The 20,585-nt window shown below is 39.6% G+C and overlaps 1 protein-coding gene across 15 annotated transcripts in view; it reads left to right on the top strand.

Annotated features, from left to right (window-relative positions):
* Positions 1-20,585, top strand: part of MCF2L (MCF.2 cell line derived transforming sequence like) — a 148,186-nt gene that overhangs the window by 88,222 nt on the left and 39,379 nt on the right. For 11 of the 15 annotated variants that reach the window (XM_056500544.1, XM_056500121.1, XM_056500464.1 and 8 more), the window contains one exon: positions 3,504-3,618. In XM_056500544.1, the coding sequence (XP_056356519.1) occupies positions 3,504-3,618 (115 nt within the window). Of the gene's footprint in view, positions 1-3,503; positions 3,619-18,291; positions 18,503-19,894; positions 20,496-20,585 lie in introns of those variants that run through there. The other 4 variants (XM_056500877.1, XM_056500959.1, XM_056501101.1 and 1 more) reach the window with 4 other exon arrangements.

Here is a 20,585-nt window from a genome sequence, read left to right as displayed (position 1 = left end):
TGTTTCTCACAGCTGCATGTTATAAGATAAGCATCAAGGAATTCTTGGGAATCATTTCAGGTAATATGTCTGCAGACTGATTGCACCCACTTAGGGAATGATGCATTCTCTTCTGCTCTTTGCAATAAACAAAAAACTAAGGCTGGCACTCAAGTGGCATATATTTAATATTTCATAGAGAAATGATGCTGAATGTATTCATAGAATATTCATAGAATCAGAGGACAGATTGAGTTGGCAGGAACCTTTAAAGATCATCTAGGCTGTCCCTACCCTGCCATGGATAAAGGCATTTTTCCCTAGATCCCTTCAACTTGACATTTTCGTAGTCAGAACAGTGCTCATAAGTTTTTAAACAAAAATAAGAGGATTTGTTATACTTTCAGAAATTATGTTTAAAAAATAAAAAAGGCTGATATTAGACTAAGAAAATTCTCTTATTGCTCTCAGGTATTTGATCATCTTAAAAACACATAAAACTATTAAATTCCAGTTGTGTAATCCCTGTGTAAGACTAGAAAATAGGAGAGTAGGATTGTGTGTGCCTCTGTGGACAGAACTTTTCCAGCAGATCAGTTAAGGCTGTTCAACAGCTGTAGCTGAAATTTCAGGACTCTGAGTTAGAGGGGAATACAAAAGAAATTATTTTCCAGAGGTTAGGACTGAGGTTAGATTAATTCACTGTACCAAACAACCTGAATTTATTAAAATATTGCTTTTAAATTACTAGTTTTTTGTATGGTGATTAAAATTGCAGTAACTCATTTCAAAAATTAGTCTGTTATGTATTGAATTGTTTGCATTAGTTTTAGCACTCACAAATTCATCTGTGTCTTCTTTTTGTAATCAGGTGTATATAATTCTGAGGTGCTGGAAGATTATATGAATTAGTTTTAATAAGATGTTTGAATTTTTTGCCTTTAACCTGTGCTTCAAAAAGGATAAGAGAAGTGAAATTGTTCAGTACTTATCACTTGAATGCTTTCTCTCTCACTGAAACCAAAATCAACAACAATAAAACCCCTAAAAGTTTAGCTTCCTAAACTTTTTCTCTCTTTCCCCTAAGTTCTGTGGTTTGATTTACTTTTATCATTTTAGCTAATTTTATGAACTGTGCTGCTTTTGCAAAGAAAAAGGCAAAGAAAAATGAGGAAGAAAAGAGTGATTCTGAAAAAAGGAAAGAAATCTTTTCTTGCTGGATCAAATTCTATAAGAAATAAAGGATGCTTTAAAAAGTGAACTCATTATTTTTTCTGTTATTTAATATAAACACGATTAACATGTAGGATTTTTTTCTTGGCTTCATTTACCATGTCCTTTTTTGTAAATTTCTCTGATAAATGTTCCTTTTAAAGCAGTGGCTGCTTTGGCCAGAGTGACCTTCCCTCCATGTATTTAATCACAGAATCACCAGGTTGGGAGAGACCTCCAAGATCATTGGGTCCAACCCATAAAGTTGCAATACAGAGAGCAGCTTCTGTAAGTCAGTATTGTTAAAGCTGAAATTTGCAGAGCTTCTTATGTGTAGCATTTCAGGTCACTCTGCCCTGAACTCTTTTGAGCAGCAGGGCTCTGATAAGGAAAAGCAGCTGAGGAGCATTTGAAGGTATGTGTGTGCTCAAGTGGCCCAGCAGGGAAACACTGAAAAAAAAAGATAATCAGTGGGGAGCAACCTTCTAAGAGCTCAGGGCAGAGTCATCTCCACCCAAGATAACCATAGATGGCTGTACTAAAAACTGAAAATTAATAGGCAGCCACCAGGCAGGATGGATCTATTTGCCCTTGACAATCAGTGGTGGTCTGGGAACTTCCTGACAATCCTAGTCCAGACTTCTGCTTCTAGGACATGTCCTGCAAGTCTATTGTTGTTGTTCTTTTGTTTCATATGTCCTATTTATAGAAATCAAGCAGAACAAAGCAAGTAACCAGTAAAGATACCACAAATAATGTATGATTGTGCCTAAAAATAGTTACTCTAGAGAGAACACAACACCTCATAAGCAACAGAAATAATCATTATCATGCTTTTAACAAGAGAGGAAAATACTTTAGTGAGAGCTTGGGTAGAACAAAAACCAATAGAATCAAAATTTGTCTTAATTTTTATTTGTGTTGTGAATATTTGTATAGCTAAAATTAGATCCCTTGACTCAGTGTTGCCATCTTTGAATGTGTCATAAAGGTCATGTTTGCAAACTTGTGATATTTGCATAATAGTTGCATTTTTTTTGTTATTTAAATACATCCAGAACATTTTTTTTTTCATGTATTTTGATTCCAAGAGCTTCACAGTGACAGCACCATGCAGTCTCTAAGCTGATAAATGGAAATCAGATTCACCACAAATTAACATAAAGATACCATTTGAGCTCTTCTAATTACATGTGGTTTGGAGGGAAGTTGTGATTTCTTTTTATCAAATGAATCTGAGGTCAAATATTCCTCTTCTTTTTGCCATGAGGTTAGGTGCAAGGGGACTGGAAGTGGGTAATAATCTTCACAAATCAGTGTTGCTCTCATAATTGGTGTTGTTAATGCTGGTTGAGGTTGTTAGTTGCTGTTTGATGCTGGTTTCTGCACAGTTACCAGATTTCAAGGCTGGAAAAAATGTCCTTGTTATTTTATAACAGTACTTTTTTGTTATTTTTCTTCTCCTGTTGAGCTGTGAAGCAAAGAGAACTTCCCAGCAGTGTGTTCCTGCCACCCCAGAACAGTTAACTTCATGTTGCTTGGGCTCTGCAAGCCCCTTGTCCTACCTGTCTTTATGAATATATACTTGCTAAAGACATGAAACACTAGTAATGCCCTTAAAAAGAAATTATTACATTTTGCATGTAAGAATGTGTGTGAAGTGCATGAAGAACCTTGTGCCTGTGAATTGTAGCCAGTGGTGCAAATGCCAGGAAAGATACATATAATGGTACCAGCTCACCAGTAGTGTAGGTGTTCAGCTGTGCTTTACCTTCTGCACATAATCTGGGAATGGGAAATCTCATTTGAAACACCTACACCCATTTCTTTTAACATCCTTTCACCAAGCTGGAAGCAAAGCAGCCAGCTGAGCAGGGCAGGGGGTGTTGCATGAATGAGTTCCAACTGGTAAGAGGGTTGAGTTCAGTTCAAGTCGGAGATTCACCTACTTAATTGTTCATTAACTTTTTTATTTCTAAATTAGTTGATTTCTTGCTCCCAATTGCCCCTACTTCCTTGCAGTTGACGTTTATCAGAACAAAGATGCACTGCCACCTGGTGTCAGAGCTGCCCACAAGAGCCAAGGCATTTGTCCAGAGAAAATCTAATGCTGAATGGGGTGTAACAAATTCCTTTCTATAAAACTTCCTGAGCACTGAAGAAGAGAGAGACTGCTCAGAATGAACTGTCCATGAGCTGTCCACACACAAGCATTGAAAGAAAAAAAAAAAAATGCAGTTGTTTCATTACTTGGAAATTTCAGTCTAAGTAAAGAGACTTGCATGTAAACACATTTTTTGCATCTTTTGTAGGTGGAAGAGGGGGAGATGGCTGCCCTGTTATCACCTTTCCAGACTATCCAGCTTTCAGTGAGATTCCTGAAAAAGAGTTTCAGAATGTCCTGACCTACCTGACAAGCATTCCAAGGTGAGCACCTGCCTTAGGGACTTTTCACATTTTATCCCTTACATGTGGTGTAAAACTCAGGCTTGGTATTTAATTAAAGGAAAGGAAAATTAAGCTTATGGTGCAGTGGCAGTAAGTGTTGGTTAGTGACAGCTGTCTAAGGTAGTTTTTAGATAAATTATGTACTGCTGTTTATATTTCATCAGAAAATTACTGTCTGGTATGTGTGGATATAGGTTCCATGATGGACATCATCCTCTTGTGTCTTCACTGTATATTAGAATATAATATTCAGTGTTTTAATTGAACACATCTTTAATTTTGGCAGAATATGCTAATTCCTGGGTGCTGCTCAGGATACTACTCATTATGGAACACCATATCTATATACAGAGGTTTTTCCTCTCCACCTGAGCTGAATCTACAATGTCTGCAGATTTCCACAGCTTTGCCTGAGGGTACAAAGCAGGGTCAAGGATTAATTCTGACTCTCTTAGAGGGCACAGTAGTATTACCAATGGGCTGCTCAATAATCAATATGATTTTTGTTGACAGTCTGTTAAGGAATGAAATATTGGGCTCAAAATTGTGATGGAGGCGAGTAAGGCAAGTAGCAGAATCAAGTACCTACCCTAGACTTCAAGAGAGCAAATTCTGGGCTTATTCAGGGAACTGGTAGGTGGGATACAAAGGAAGGCAGTTCTGAAGAGTAAATCTGCTGTGGAAGGCTGCCAAGTTTTGAAGGACAGCGTTCTCCAAGTACAAGAAGGGTACGTCCTGGAACGTGGATCGACGTAACAGGAGACTGACCCCACTGCCTGAAAGTCAGCTTGTGTGAGATACAAAGGCAGCACACAGGAGCTGAAAGCAGGGACAGGCTGCAAAGGAAGAGTGGAGATTGTCCAGACATGTAGGGATGGCGTCAGAAAAGTCCAAGCACACCTGGAGCTGAGGGACAAGAAAAGAGACATCAGGGATTGCTTGAAAAAGCTTCCAGTGCTTTAGCAGTACAGGAATAAACAAGGAAAGTGTGGATCTGTGCTGAATGGACTGCACAAATTAGTAGCAGCCAATACAGATGAGGCTGAAACACTTGAGTTCTTCACTTCAGTCTTCTCTGACAGTATCTCCCAGGTTCAGAGAGAGAGTTTAAGGAGGAAAATGACAAGCAATGGCTGAGGACAAAATCAAGCATCGCTTGGGAAATCTTGACACAAATCCAGGGATAAGATGAGCTGCTTTGAGAGTGGTAAAGACACTGACCAGTGTGATAGTAACATTGTTCTCTATAATCCTTGAAAGGTTTTGAGGTAACCTCACTTTAATCTGTGAGAAAATTATGGAGTGAGTCCTCTTAAAACCCATTTCTGGGCACATAAAAGAAGGAGATGATGGGGAGTAGCCAGCATGAATTAAACAACAGTAATTGTGCTTGGCCAGCCTATGTCTGTGGTGACAATACTGGATGTATCAGCGAGGCAAAGCTGTGCACATCTTCCACGTCACCCTAAGCAAGACTTTCCACTCAGTATCCCCCAGCACTCTTCTGTTCACTTTGAGTTGTTACATTTTGGCAGGTGGGGCTGCTAGGTGGGTAAGAAAGTGCTTGGATTTTTTGGCTAAAAGAGAGGTGTTTGTTGGCTGGTGTTTTATCTGGAGACAGACTTCCTCAGGGAACTGTGTCCATGCTGTCTGATGTCCTTGGCAAGGGTCTGGAGTAGGAGATGGAATGCACCTTCATCGAGTTGTTCTTGATGTAACCAGCCTCTCCTGGTTGTACTTTTAATCCCTAGTTTGTCAGGGAATGAAACTCTGAAGCTCAAGGCAGCTTTTGCATTTTCTTTGTTTATCCTCATGGTGGTTAAATTGCATGGTGCTAAGCATCCCTTGATCATATCTTGGGTACTGTTTCTGCAAATAATTATATTCTAAATTCACATCTGCTTCTCCTTTTGAAAGTCCTTGGTGGTGCACTTCATGGTGGCCCACTGAAATTCTGCACAGAGTGGGGTTCATGTGAGAAATTCTGATCAGAGCAAACAGCATCTGGTACAGTGGGGGAGCACTGAGTGCATCCCAGCACACCACGGATAGGAGTGGATTTTCCAGAGGTTGTTCTGCTCCTACCAATACTCTGTGAGCATTGAGCCAGAAGTGATCATTCCTGGAGTCTGGCTCTTCTTCTAGGGTTTTCTTGTTTCTTTAATTTGTATGTATTTAGAAAGAGAGGACTATTCTTTGTAAACAAAGTAGATAGCCCATCTGTCTAGATGTTAAGAGAAAGGTATTCGCTATTGTGAATATATATATATTGTGAATATATATATATTGTGAATATAACAGTTCTCTAGATTTAAAGTGATGACAGTTCAATTTCAAATCTTGTAAAAATAGTGCTGTTGTTAAGATGCTGATAAATGTGCCACTTTTTGTGTCTGAGAATCAATAGAATCTTGTGACATTTCTGATGATATCTTCACAAGCAGTGTCAGAAGCTTAGTGTGTAAAATTGTGTTTGTGAGGCCTTATGCAGGTTTATAGGAATAAAAAACTACAGAAATTACACTAGCCAGATGCTAGCATACATACCCTTGTGAAAGATATTTTACTATTGTTATTTTGATATTGATATTTACTGTTTACTGTCAGTTTACTATTCATATTTTTATATTTGATATTTTACTATTGAGACACACACACATATACACATCTATAACCCTTCAAGGGGCACTGCTGCAATTCTTCTTGAATTGGGATATTTCTAGTGCTCTTAAAGGTGGTGTAAGGCAGGATTTTTCCTGTTTAGTGTTCAGATACTGTTTTAGGTGCTTTGGAAGCATCTTTTAAGGGAAGTGGAGGCAGTTAGTTTTTTAGTTTGTCAGTTGCTTAAAGAGGTGTAAGGAATACAGATTTACAGAAAAGAGCTGTGAGCTGCATTTCCATCCTAAGCATGGGCTGTTCTCCCAGATTATTGTCATTTAGTTTATCAGATATGTAACTCAGTCTTTTGGCTGTTCTGACAGTCTAAGGGAAATGGACTTTTCTAAGAGTACAGGCTGCAGAGCACAGAGACATCTGGAGCCGCCCCAGTTCCTCAGAAAACTGCTTGTTCTACTTGGCCCTGTGCAAGATCACAGCAAGGGGCTGGCAGCAGGAACTCGAACCTCATTGTCTGACTGCCTGGAGTCCCATGTTAAGGGAAATTATATTTCATGGGGATGACAGTGAGGAGCTACTTGGAGCTCATAAGAAAAGACCTTTCTGTGCTCTGCAGTACAGTTCACTCACAAGTATATTTACTGGTATAATAAATCTTAGCAGTGACTTCAGGTTTTCAAGATCTCTTCCCAAGTGAAAGAAGATTAGCTTAGGACTTCGTTAAAAGAGGAAAAACTGACACCTCTCAACCAACCTTTTTATTCCCTCTAATTTTAAAAATAAACATGACCTTGTCACCTCTTTCTGTGTCCCTGTTCTGTATTATCTAAGCACTGGGTTTCACAAGTTTTTTCTGTGAAGCTTTCTCTTGTCTTTTTCACAGTAAACTTTAATCATGAAACAAAAAATATCTCGTGGGGTACCTTGCATTTAGGAATGGAACTATTAAAAGCTGCATGCCATCAGCTTATATGATCATGGAGTAGAATAGTGTAAACAGTAGAGCTATTAGCATGTGCTTAGATGTGTAAATTCCTGATACATGAGGATGTTAAGAAAGGACACAATGGAAAGGGAATACCTCATCTCAGTTTAAAGTTCTTCAGTTAACCTAGGTGCAACTGCATAACATTAAGCAGAGAGCTGAACCATATTCTTCAGGTGGGTGTTGTTGATGTTGCAAGGTAAATTCGTGTGTCTAACATATGGTTTGTAGTAATCTCAAAATATTCAGTACAGATTATTAACATAGTGTGTGACAAAAGTTACACTGTGACTGTGTACTGTGCACAGTGTATTGCACTGTGAATGTGTACTGAAAGATTGCTGCTTTGTCAGGAAAAAACAATGGATTAAGGATGAGTGCAATAGACAATAGGAGGTTGCAGCTAATGCTTTTATAACTTCTGTTTTGGTATTGAAATATATGCTGTAAAGGTATCTGTGTAGTGCTTCTGAAGCAGGTTTTTCCTTTTAGGAAATGATATTTTTTATTATTACTGAAATATAAAATCAAGTTTTATTAGAAAGATGAGAATTGTCTTAGATACATGGGCTACCCAAGTAGAATCTATGGCAGAACATAAGGCAGTACTTTCTAGGAAGAGCTGTTTGAAATGCTGAATTGGTACAAATAGTTAACATGTAAATATTGATCCACATGAATTAATGGTTCTTATCTATGGAGTTGTAGAATACAGAAGTGTCTCTAGATAAAGAGGTGACAACTTTAAATTCATCTATGTTTGAGTAGAGGACAGTCAGCCATGTCTTGCATCCTTTCGGGATATTTTGAGGTACTATAATGTCCATGTCTGATTCTCTTTCTACAGGGAACATCTCCTATTACTTCACTGTCTGAATCCTTTGGGGATGACTGGTGTGCTTGATAGGAAAAAAAAGGTCCCACAGATCAAGGTTGTCTTCTCCCTTAGCTGGGTACAAGCTGAACAAACACCATCATTCTTATTGCCTAGGGAGAGGCAGCTATGTGATGTACCTTTTACTGAGGCTGAAGGAAGAATATTGCATTTCAGGGCATTCAGTGTTCTCTGTTTTGAAAGTTTTGGGGTTTTTCATTTTTCTATTGATCCTGGTAAATAGACTTCTAAGATTTGCTGTGTGCTTTGAAGGCAGGTATTATTCAAATTTAATTTCTCTTCATCACAGCTGTTTCTTGAAATGTATTTTATTAGCTTAAGTGTGTACACATTGTTGGAATATGGATTTGCCAAATGTGGGTAGTAGCATGAGAACTTGCTCCAAAAGAAATCAATAGATAATTGCAGTGGTTAAAAAAAACTTAACTACACAGTATTTTTCAACATATGGTTTTGCTTCTGGTTAATTAGCAGTTTCTACTGCAATTAGAAAACAATATGCTGTTTATGAGAACAAAAGAGTATAGTTTTAATGCTTTTCTTTCCTGCTCATGTAGGCTCATCTTTGAACAAAGAAAGCATAATAAAATTCTTGTGGTCACAAGAGATTGGAAAGCTAATATTTCAAAAGTGGAAAGCTGAGTCTTAAACACAAATCCCTTTCAGGAGAAATAAGTAGTGTAGATTAGAAAATTCAGAAGAGTTTTTGATGGCCTGTTTGAGGCCCACATTGCAGATTAAGCATGATACATGGACCTTTTTTGCTTGTGTTCTGCCAGAGCCTTGTACAGCTTCTCTTTGTTATGCTGTTCTGTCCTACTGCATGATCTTGAGCATAACTCAGGCTAACTTGGCATGTTCAGCAGTTTCCTGTTTTGAAAGGTGTCCATCAGTTTCCTGGCTGGGAGAGTGTCCCCTTCTTGGAGATTCCTGAAGGTTTACAAATGCTTGAACACCATGTAGCCTTCTCAGAAATCCTGTTGTTTTTTGGTACTCTCTGGTGTAGGAAACTAGGGAGCCATCCTGTCCAGGGAATGGAACAGAACGAGATGACCTCCCAAGCATTGATGTCTGACAGTGCAGGAGCTCAGCAGTTAGGGCTGGCTAAGCTTCTGGCAGATCCCTCCTTGTTCACTACACCAGCTTCCCATTGGAAAACTGAGAGAGAAATGTGTGTGCTAAGCCTGTCAGTGGGTTCAGGTATGTGGGCACAGCAAAGCATGGTGAGGCTTTAGGCAGGGACCAGGAGGGAGTGCAGCAGCATGGCATGGTGCTGCTGGAGCTGCCAAACCTCGGTGCAGGGACACAGGAGAGCTCAGGGCTCTCAGAGTCTCCTTGGCATAGATGCACCACTGTGCTCTGAAAGCAGGGCAGCAGTGTTGGGGTGTGCTGTGTTTTGAGCCTGTAGGTCCATCAGGTCCAGCAGACCTTGTGAAGAGCCAGTGTCAGAGGGTAATGCCTGTGTTTGCTCATTTATCTGCAAACTGCATGGGCAGCCCACCACTGGCTGAGAGTTAAGCACTTTTGTTTTATGGAGTGCCAGGGATGAACACCACCACATAATGGGAGAGAAGTGCCAAAAACCAGATGCCCTGACAGTTCATACTGACGTGCTGAGCAAAAGCTTTGCAGCTTCAGAGTTCATTTCTGTCAGCTGTGCTTAATTTCCTCTTTGTTGGATTATAACCCATGCTGAAGACATGGAACCTGTACCCTGCTGTTACCTTGGCAGCCCCTCAAATTTGTCAGTGAGAATATCCCAGGACTTCCAGCAAAATCTGTCACGCAGTGTGTACCCTTCCCTTCTCAGAGCACAGCTGCCAAACAGTTGTAAATGCCATATGTTGCTGAAAGCAGACAGGGAATGTAAAACCTTAAGTTTGAGGCAAGACCCTTATATCTTAAATTTAAGTGGTAGTCCAAAGCTTTTGTGTCAGATACATACCCTCACAAGATGAAGGTCAGAGCCCAAATTGTTACATAGAGTCTGGATTTTTACTGGGTTTAGAAATATTTGGACTTGTTTTGATGTACAGCTTATGAGTGCCTTAAACTTGTTTTAAAGCCCATCCCTGTACAGGTAAAGCCTTTCCAGTCTTTAAATCCCATTTACACCTTTAGGGTTTAGAGGATTTGGGTAGGATGTATGGCAGGCATCATCCGGTGGTAAATTTAGTCTGCTAATAAGAAAAAGTAAATTGAGCACTGCAAAATTGTGAGAGTTAATTACCAAAATTCTGGACTGTCACACAGGGGTTTTTATTAGTCCAGTATTAAATTCAGAGAATTTAACACCCTATTTAAGTGTAATGGCACTGTAAGGTTGTTCCAGTACTTTGTGCAGTAGCGTTAGTGGTTGTTGCAGTGTCCTGGAAATATGTATAATTCCAATATTTCAGTTCTGAATAGATGTAAAAAATGTTTTTATGGAGTTAGACTTAAGAGTTCTAAAATGAGGGTCACACAGGCTTTCTGTTGCTCAATTTACTTAAGCTTAAACCCTCATGGAGCCCTTTTGCCTTTATTGACCTATTTATCCTTAATTGTCCCTCCAGGATAACGTGACCTACTTCAGCCATCTGTACTTAAGTCTAAATGAGTCCTCAAAGTTGTTGTCTTTCTGCAGACAGTCCTTCTAAAAGCAGCTCTGCATGATCTGAGGAAATCACACTGTGTTTTCCATTTAGAAAATTATAACTCTTCCTTAAAAACTTTTCTTTTACTTGATTTCACACACTAAAAGAGGATCTGTTGAGCAAGTACTTGTTAAATTAATTTTTCTTTTACCTGCAAAAATGCATTAATTTTGCTCTGATTTCAGTTCCTTGGTGGGATAAAGCTTGTGAAGTTCTGGGCAGTCACAACTAGATGATCTTTAAGGTCCCTTTCAACCCAAGTCATTCTATGAATCCATGAAATTACCATAAAAAGGCTGATGGCTACCATGGAAAGGCAGTAAATGCACATGGTACAAGCAGATGTCCCAGCCCAGGCAGATGCTGTTGCTTGGACCCTTTAGTTGTTATTTTTAATCTTGGCTACATTCCCTTGGCTCTCCCCCAACAGCATAAGCTTTTTGGAGCAGAAGAAGGTCAGAATATATGATAGAATATAGCCAGCATTGCTGTCTTCCAATTAGTTGTGATTAAGGAGGAATTGCTGAAAGTGGAAGAGAGGCTGATTTGAGGACCTAAAGCAGCACAGGAGATAAAGAGCAGATACAGGGACCAGTGAAGGAAGATACTGATGCCCATCTCTCTGGATCTGAGTGGGGAGATAGAAGAACTGTGATTTGGCATAAAGTGGCATCAATATTTTACACTAAATAAGCTGTGTCCCAGTGCTGTCCATTTGGCTGAGGAGCACAAGAGTGCTTGAGACAGAATTCCCTCATGTAAATATGTTGGGCTTTGTATCTCACAATTTCAAGAGACCTAGTTCTGTGCAGGATAAAGACTTTTGGGACCAAGGCTGTTTGTCAGTGAGTTGGCATTTGCCTTGTTGCCAGGATGTCTCTGCCAGGATGCCCATCTTCCTGTGGGTTCTTGGTCTGCTGGCAGTGCAGTGAGCTGCTGCTGTCACAGTGCTGTGGGGACTGAGGAGTTTTCACATCAGGCATAGGACTGCACATAACCACTTGTGGCTGTCTGGCCTACAACCATTGTGAAGCTGGGATGAGACTTTCAAAGTTTTGAATTGTTAATAACCCCTTAGACAAAGCTCTTTGAAATTGTTCTCATTATATTTTCTCCTGTTTATCTGGCTTTTAAGATCTCCTGTCACTGACACAACATCATGTGTAATTTTTCTTGCCTATGCTTATAAGTGGCAAGAGGCATTTATTTTCATGGTGTCACTCTGCCAGGCTCATGATTCTGCTCATCTCTTCTGCTTCATGAGCAAATTTTAACCGCTTGCTATGATGTTTTTTTTTACTGATGCCACCTCACAACCCAACATTCTTCTAAATTCTTCTTCACCTGCTTGCTGAGAGATCCTAAAATGCAATTTTGGTTATCTTATGGTTACCCAGTCCTGAGAAAATTGCAATACAGTGTGTTTTCAGATGTGCCTGGGGCATGAACTAATAACAGCTGAGACCAAAAGTAAGCATAATAGGAAAGGAAATAGAGAAAGTTTTCATCAATGGTACCCTGGATAAGAGTTAGGGAGAGTTAGCTGGAATGTGGAGAAATAAGAAAAAAATAAAAGTGCATAGTTGGGGCAGGGAAATACATCAAATTTCTTATCTGAGCCTTGTCTAATGATGAAGCTTTAACAGGTTCAGCTCTAACAGAGGAGCTCAGATTTTCTTAATTTCCTGTGCAGCTTCATCTGTTTCTGTGAAGGGAAGGCAGTAACTATCAAAAAAAAAAAAAAAAAAAAAAAAAAAAAAAAAAAAAAAAAAGAGATGGTTTAAATGCTTTGAGTTTTTAAATGTGAATTTAAAAATATATCTGTTCACAGAATTTCAGAATAGAATTAATTAGGTTGTAGAATAGTATGCATATTGTTTTTTTGGGGGGATGGAGGGAAGGGAAAAGGTTTTTATTTTCAAAATCAGATTTGAAGCATAAGAATCAATAAAAAATGGTGCCTCCTTGCTTGCAGGTTGTGCTGCTGCTTTGGAGGGTCACAGTATCAGCTGTGTTGGGTGAAATGCAGCTCTTAGTGCAAAGAGCTTAAAAGATAAAAATTTTTACTTGGCATTCAGTGATTTTAGACAGACCACTAGAGGCTGCCCTTGTATAACAGCACTTCTGGCTGTCTTATTTTAAATTTGTCTACTGGAATTCCTTCTCTTTCCTATATTTCCTCATGAACAGTGGCCAGCCTTAATTTGAGCTGGGTAAGTTTTGCCTTCCACAGTTACAGCTCATTGAGCTGACTATGACAGAGCTCAGTAATCAAATAGAACAAATTTTTCTACATCAAGAGCCTGCTTTTGTGTTGAAGCACAGTACACTGGTTAAACACAGTAAGAAGCAGATGGCAAAGTTTTCCCCTTTTCCCCTGACTCCAGAGATGAGGATATGGAGAGATAGGTGCAGTGCAGTGACTTCCACACCTGCAGGCACCAGCTTTCAATTTGGCACATCAGGAGGTTTGAGGTGAGCCTGGTCCTTGGGTCTGCTTTGGATGATTTTTCAATGAGATAGAAGAGATGGATATGTCCTTCCAGCACTTCTGCACTAGCTGACTTCTTAGAGATAGAGGTTACAAAAACTATAGCAAAAACGATATTAATTCTGTCTGAAATGAGAAATTAATGTATGAAGCTGTTAATCACTGTGTTCCTATTTTTGCCCCATATGCAGTGCCATGTACCATAAATAGAGTGCACCTGTAATATCTGTTTTGTCTCATAAATATTGCTGGAATAGGAGCTGATTACTGATAGACTAGTTACACCCCTCAGCTGAAAGTGATTCTTGTAGGAATCTGAGCTGTCACAAGTGAGTATCACCACAAGATGTCAGGCCCACTATTTGAGTGGGAGCCAAAATGTCATTCCAGTTTGCCTTAGGGGCTCAGGAGGTCTGCTAGATAGCCAAAGAGCTTCATATGGGTGTTCATAAATGCTGTCTTTGTTAGGGACAATTCTGATCTCAGATTTGTTCAGTATACTTGACTCAGTCATACATCTACATCTGTGGCAGAACTTGGTACTAAACTGCTATTTTCTGTCTAAGTGACTGAATTTCATGACAGCAACACACAGCTATCTTTTGGAAATACATTTTCATTCTATTTATTTTCTTGGCAGATGGTTTCTTTGCCACTGATATCTCAATTACAATGCACGTCTCAAATTTTCTGTTTTAAAAATAGAAAATATAATTCTAAAGTTTTCTAATTTAGAGCAAGTGGTTAATGGGAAGTAGTTAATGGGAAGGTATTACTGTCCATCTATGAGAACACTTACAACTTGTCTTAGGGTTGTAATTACTTTATGATTACATGTGATATAATTTCAGGACTATAAAAAATGATAAATTGCAAGAATATAATTTGTAACATTATGTAACTTTATAAATTTATACTTGTGTAACACATTCTGAAGGATTATAACTTCTTTCATTTGCCAGGCTATTCTTCAGTTAAATGCTCTTAAGTACTAATTTTAGCGCAAGTTTTTAGAAAACTCATTAAGCAAGGTCTGAAATATTAGCAGCATTTCAAAGCAGTATTCAGCTTAGATACAGTGGTAAAACCTACAGTCACTTTGTAATTGAAAGGAGGAAATTCAGTGTCAGAGCTCATGTGTCTGGTTTATAGTTCTCTTTTGGTTTCTGCTATCTCTAAATTGTTTTAATCAGGGACCTTCTGCAGTGAGGCTGGGTACTTTGGGCTATAAAAGCCTGCAATATCTGAGGCCTTCAAACTGGAGCTTTTGTTTATTTTCATCATTTACTCAAGAAAGCACAAGTCTGCTTTCTTTTTCTTAGAAATGGTAGCTTAAAATGTTAAGTCCTTTTAGTTTTACTTTGGATTCTGAGAAAGAAACTGTCATAAGATAAAAATACTTAAAGACCAAATAAGTACAATATATTTTAAAATTATTAAGCAGCTTTTAAGCATTTTAAAATTGAGGGTACATGCCAAATATAATATTTCTTGTATCTTTTTTAAAATACTCAGCAAGTGGACTTCTTTTGAAATGAAGTGGATGAATTGGCAAGTTCTGAAACAAAGTGAGATTTTCAATAACAAACAATCAATAATTGTAAGAAAGTGAAACTGCTCTAGATCTAATTACTGTTTAGTGGCTGGGTACTACATTTTGTATAATGTTACAGCTGAATTTTTTTTTTGTGTGTGTGTCAAGTTCATAACCCACTAAATCCTTCTGCTCTAGGAAACACTGCATCCTCTAGGACATGATCAAATTGAAGTAGTCTGGGTTACCCTACATAAGGGATAGGAGGAGAGGAAATGTGCAGCAAGGCTATGCCAGGTGAATTGTTACTGCCCTTTTCCTTGCTGGCAAACCAGCATAAAACTGGTAATGTGAAACATCACCACAGGGCTTAGCTGATTTTTTTTTTCCTTTCCTAGTTGCTGTACTGGAGATTTTTATCTAGATTTGTTAATGCCATTAATATCACATTCTTCACTATTTTATTTGACTAGAACTTATAAAGGCAACTAAGGAGGTGGCTCTTCTCTGCTTCCATTAATTGCTGGGGCCTTTGTGGTTTCATTTCCTTAATGTGTGAAACACTGATGATTAAGAAAGAATTCTTGTCTCCCCTTCACCCCCCAAGAAATCATTCCTAGCAGCAACAGGAAAGGTGGAGAAGGAGCTTTTGAGGTGGCTCAGGTTCAGTCAGTTGAACTGTCTTGTCTCTGCAAATGTAGAATGCAAAGTTTCTCCTGGGAAAGAGCAGCCTTGCTCATTATGTGTCTGATTTCCAATGGTCTGTTCCTAAGCTGAGTGACCAATGATGAGTGGGTGAGCCAATTCCAAGTCCTCCTTACATAGGTTTGCAGTTGTATACCAGAAAAGATGAGGATTTGTGAGGTGCCCCAGACCTCACATCTCCTGAAGCAGTGTGTGTGTGTCACTGTGCTGAGGATGAGGAGGGTCTGAGATGGGGTGGCACCAGGGTTCTGCTTATGATACAGACATTGCTGCAGACATTGCCTTGGTGCCCTGTTCAATGCAGTAGTTCTTCATGGCATGTTGCTGTATATACAAATTCTATTTCTACTATGGAAATAGCTGTTCAGCCCTTGAGAGCAAGAATTTCTAGTCCATTTGTATGCCGAGGTAGTTGAGGTAGGGAACAGTCCTGACTGTAATGTAGGCCAACTGTTTAATAATAAAGCTCTAAGACTGAAATTCAGTTGTAAACAAGTGGACTTATGTAACCTAAAATGCTCTACAGAATTTCAAATATGCAAAGGTTTCAGGTCTCTGGGATGAACCCAAAGATTTGCTTTGTTTCATTGGTAGCAGAGATCAATATATCCTAACTGCTTTCCTACAGCAGTGTAGATGCAATAGGAAATGATTTGTGTAGCAGTTGTCACCACCCATACCTTGGAGAAATGCAAGGATCTTTCAGAGGATGTTTATGTAATTGCTTCCACATACCCCAGAGGGAAGTTTCTTTCCACAGTTCTATGCACTACAAGCTTTCCCACCCTTTCCCCCAAGTGCATGAGCTAATAAGTCTTGAACACAAGACAAAGAGGAGATGTCCCCATAATCTAAAGCTGAGGAGTCACTAAGTGGAAAATTCAGTTCCTGTTCTCCAGTCTACATGGCAAACTGACTGCTTGTTGGGCAGGTATTTCAGCCTCAGTGTCACCTGCTCCTGATGTTTTTGCACTGGCTCCCCAAGACAGGGGGAGGGGTCTGAGCAGAAAGTCTATCCTCTGCTGCATTTTCTCCTGTCCTCTGTGGCCCTCCTCCTCTCCCTCCACTTTCTACCTTTCTAACCTGCCCTTTGTGAGTTTGCTGCACACATTTCCTGCAGAAGCAGGGATGGTTCCCTGCCTTACTAAAAATGTTCTGTTCTTTGTTCTGGTGAATAAACAGAAGAACAGTGCTTATCCCGTGATGGTTTGGATATTTTCTTTTGTCCTGGGGAGTTTTTTGTGCATGTATTAGGAGAGAAACAAAGGAAGGAAATACTAAATTTGAATTAAAAGCTTATATAAATTATGTTTCAGAAAGTACACCGGATACAAGTCAATACATAAAGACAACAAAGTCATATGGGAAATGTTAAGAAGCCTGAATAGACAGGTGCTTCTGCTAAGGTTTTCTAATATTTCTCACTGTAAGGGTAATTTTCTAGTAGTTTACAACTCTGCCAAATTTACTGTCCATTTGTGACATGCCATCTGATTTTATGGTGTAAATGCAGCCAAAATAGCTGAGTGGTTCCTAAGATGCCAGGGAACAAACCCACCATGCTCTTCAAACACTGAAACAATTGTTTGAGAAGCTCAAGTGTCCACTTCCTTTGTTCAAGGACTCAGACTTGACACTCAGAAGAATGATGGCTTTTGTGTCAAAAAAGTACCTTGAGAAAAATCTGCGTAAATCCAGGCCACAGATGCTCAAGTAACTACTGAAGTAACTGTTGCCAAAAATGTCCTGTTCATCCTGGGCTGAGCAGGAGCTGCTCTGTGGTCACAGGATGAGCTGCTCTGGAGCAGGTGTGCTGGCAGGGCTGAGAGCAGGAAGGCTGTGGCAGGGGATGTGAGGGCCCCTCCTGACCAGCAGGCAGTGCAGACAAGCTGCTGGGCTCCACAGCTGAGCAAGTGTCCACCCAAGAGGAGATCCTGGGAGATGGGGTGGCACATAGCCTACAGCTGGAGGATGAAGGGACTGGGATATTCAGGAAGGGTGAGAACTGATGCCATTCATCCTGACAGTCTAAAATTAATTTAAAAGAAAACAAAAAACTTTTTAAACTGTTCTTGAGACAAGGACTGATGAACAGGAGAGACAAAGTCAGTGTTGGAGACAAGTTTATTGGAGAGTGATGCAGAGGCATGAGAAGATGTGAGCTAAGTTGATGAATACAGTGCAGCTGGACAAGGCAGGGAATGAGCTTTTGATGAACTGTGCCCATGAGAACATGCTTCTGCTGAGACACAGCACAAAACAAAATGCATTCCTCTGCAGCACTTGGAGGGGTCGGGGAAAACCAGTACCGGGATGAAATGTTATGGATATGGCTGAGGGAAAAAGGGACAGCTGGCACTCAGTTAAATCAGGAGCCAAAGGAAAATTGAGCATGTGCTTGTTTCCAAAGCATCAGTCACCCTCTGCCCTAGAAGAGAGGAGGGTATTGCAAGGTGTCTTGCAATCCAAATGCAAGTGCGTGTCTGGCAGCGAGGAGAGGTCAGTGGAGCAAGGGTACCTTGGCAAACAGACCTGTTTTCAATATTTATTTTTCTTGAATACATGACTTTGTTCTCTTTGTAATGTTCTCAACTTTGTTGTACACAATGTCTTAGTTTGGTTTGTTGCTTCCTGCTTGTGATTTGCTGGAGCTGGATCCCAGACTCCAGAGCCAGGCCTTTGCAACAAGGCACTGTTGTCAAGATAACAAATACTTTTCCCACCCTGATTGATTTGGAACAGGACATTTGATTTTTTTTTTCCCACAGGTCTATATTAATGGAGTGTTAACAGTTTGAAGTCAGATGCTCAAGGCTTTGCCACCGTGTCTCTTCTAGGCAGCAGTGGGGAATCCTGGATTTTATGTCTGAGCTTGCTGATTCATGCAAGCACACAACATTTTTTATCCTTCTGTTTGATCCAGTGGAAAAAGAAGGTTGGCTGAAGACATCTTTTGGGCTATCTTAGAGATGTGCTTTTCTTTGTTAATTCTACCGCTTAAGTAAGCCTTGTCTTTTTATTTTTCTAGGATAATGATATTAAGCTCTGCTTATTGTCAGGTGTTGAGGCAGGTGATTAACTTTGTGGAGCTTCCATAGATAATTTCTGGGATCCCAGCTGAGCCTGTATTTTTGTGTGCTCCTAGAGAGAAATCCTTTTGATGCTCTTTCAGAGGCTTTAATTTTATTCGTATTGCACTGAAATATCAGTAGTTTCTTGAAATATTATACAGATGTTGCATTTAGGTACTCTGAGATTATGCTTCCTCTGAGGAAGTATGGAGGGATTTCAGGGCTCCTGAGAACTTCTACTGAGCAGGGAAAATTGCTCTTTATGAGTCCTGATACACTCCAGAATCCACACTGACTCCTGTGGGGACAGCTGTAGCACCTTTTTGACTCCATTCATCCACATCAAGACTGTGTACCCAAGGAGTTTGTTTTGCCATCTGATTATTGTGGTTCATGGTTGCTATTATAATTTCATTTTTCTCAGTCACTAAAGGTTAAGATTGTGAGAACTTTAAAGGGGGAACGGGCAAAGGCTAAAATCAGTCTGGATCTCTTTCCCTTTAAATAAGGAAAAAGAAGAGGGGAAACTTTAGTAAATCATGGAAATTTGCTGTAGTGGGAAGCATTTTGCTAATATAAAGCCCTGCTTGTCTGCAAGGGTTGTCAGGCTTACAAGGCTCAGATGTTGTTTACCAGTGTTGTCCTAACCCAGAGGCAAGAGTTAAGTAACGTGCACTGAATGTGGGCAGTGAGGATCTCTTCTAATATTCTGCTGTGCTAAAAGGACTGATTAGCTTCTTCTGAAAGAGAGCAAGGGTTCCTTTGCATTAGAAATAAATAGGATGTCTGTAAATGTGCATTTTGTGTAAATACTGCATTTTGTAAAAGAGAGAGAATAAACTGTGGGTCCTGCTTAAATTTGTAATTTTGAAGACTAGCTTAAGATGACACATCTGGGTGCCTATGTTCTTCATCCCCCTAAACATCCTCTTATCATTGTGCTACTAACATAATCTTATAAAGAGAAGCTGGTGTTTCCATGATTCAGCAATCTTGAATAAAGGATCCTAACACTCTGTTGTGTTGATTTTTACTTTTTCTTTTAAGATATTGCTGTAACAAATTGATGCACATTATTTCTAAAGGTCACACAGTGCCACAGCAGGCCTTGCAGTAAAATATCAGGAGTAAAAATACGGCACATATACTGGAAAAGGAGCAAATGTATGAGAAAACAATGACTCTGAGCCTGGCTGCCTTGTGTTTGCCTGCTGTTTCCATTTGATTGCGATTGGCTGGCAGGGGCTGCTGCTGGCATTGCACAATTGGCTTAGATGGGGAATTACAAAACAGGAGCACATCCCTTGGTCAGGGCTCGGTAGCACATGCAGCTGAGCACAGGCACAAGAGAAAGGTCACCCGTGCACCAGGATTTGAGCAGAATCTCTCTCACAGATGTTTCCATTCCAGGGAAGTGCCTCTGAGCTGCTTGTTCTCCCTGGCTTGAGGAGCTTAAATGCCATAGGGTTTTTTTGTTCCAGTGAATGTGAAAATGCACCTAGGAAGAAGTTTGCAACCTGGAGACATACGACAATTCCAGATGCTTGGAGCAATATCATGGAATGAGCAGAAGGATCTGTGTTTTTAAGGAGTTTTAAGTATCAGTGAGGAAGAAGACAGACAGAAGGTTAAAAGCAGATGCAAAAGGAAAACAACTTTATTTTGATCCTGAAATTATACTGACAACATCATGAGGAAGGGATTATATCAGCACCAAACAGTGGGGAATCAATTGGTCTTATTTTCTTCTGAAATAGTTCCTATGCCAGAAATGTAAATATCATCTTTTGTGGAAAAGAAGAACTCATTATTTGAATACATTTTGAAACTCTGTGAAACACTATGGGACTGCTGCATCTTTGCAATGGTGTATAATGTATCTTTATTTAAGATATTTATATGAAGAAAATTCTGCACAAAAAGGTCGAGCTAATTTTTCTTTTTTTTTCTTTGTTTTTACTATTTTTAACTGCTTTTCTTTGTGAGGGACCCAGAATTTTAACTAAACTTTCC

Source organism: Oenanthe melanoleuca, chromosome 1 (genome assembly GCF_029582105.1).
Source record: "Oenanthe melanoleuca isolate GR-GAL-2019-014 chromosome 1, OMel1.0, whole genome shotgun sequence".
NCBI lineage: Eukaryota > Metazoa > Chordata > Aves > Passeriformes > Muscicapidae > Oenanthe > Oenanthe melanoleuca.
The sequence above is the reverse complement of the archived record's forward strand: the minus strand, read 5'-3'. Positions and strand labels throughout refer to the sequence as shown.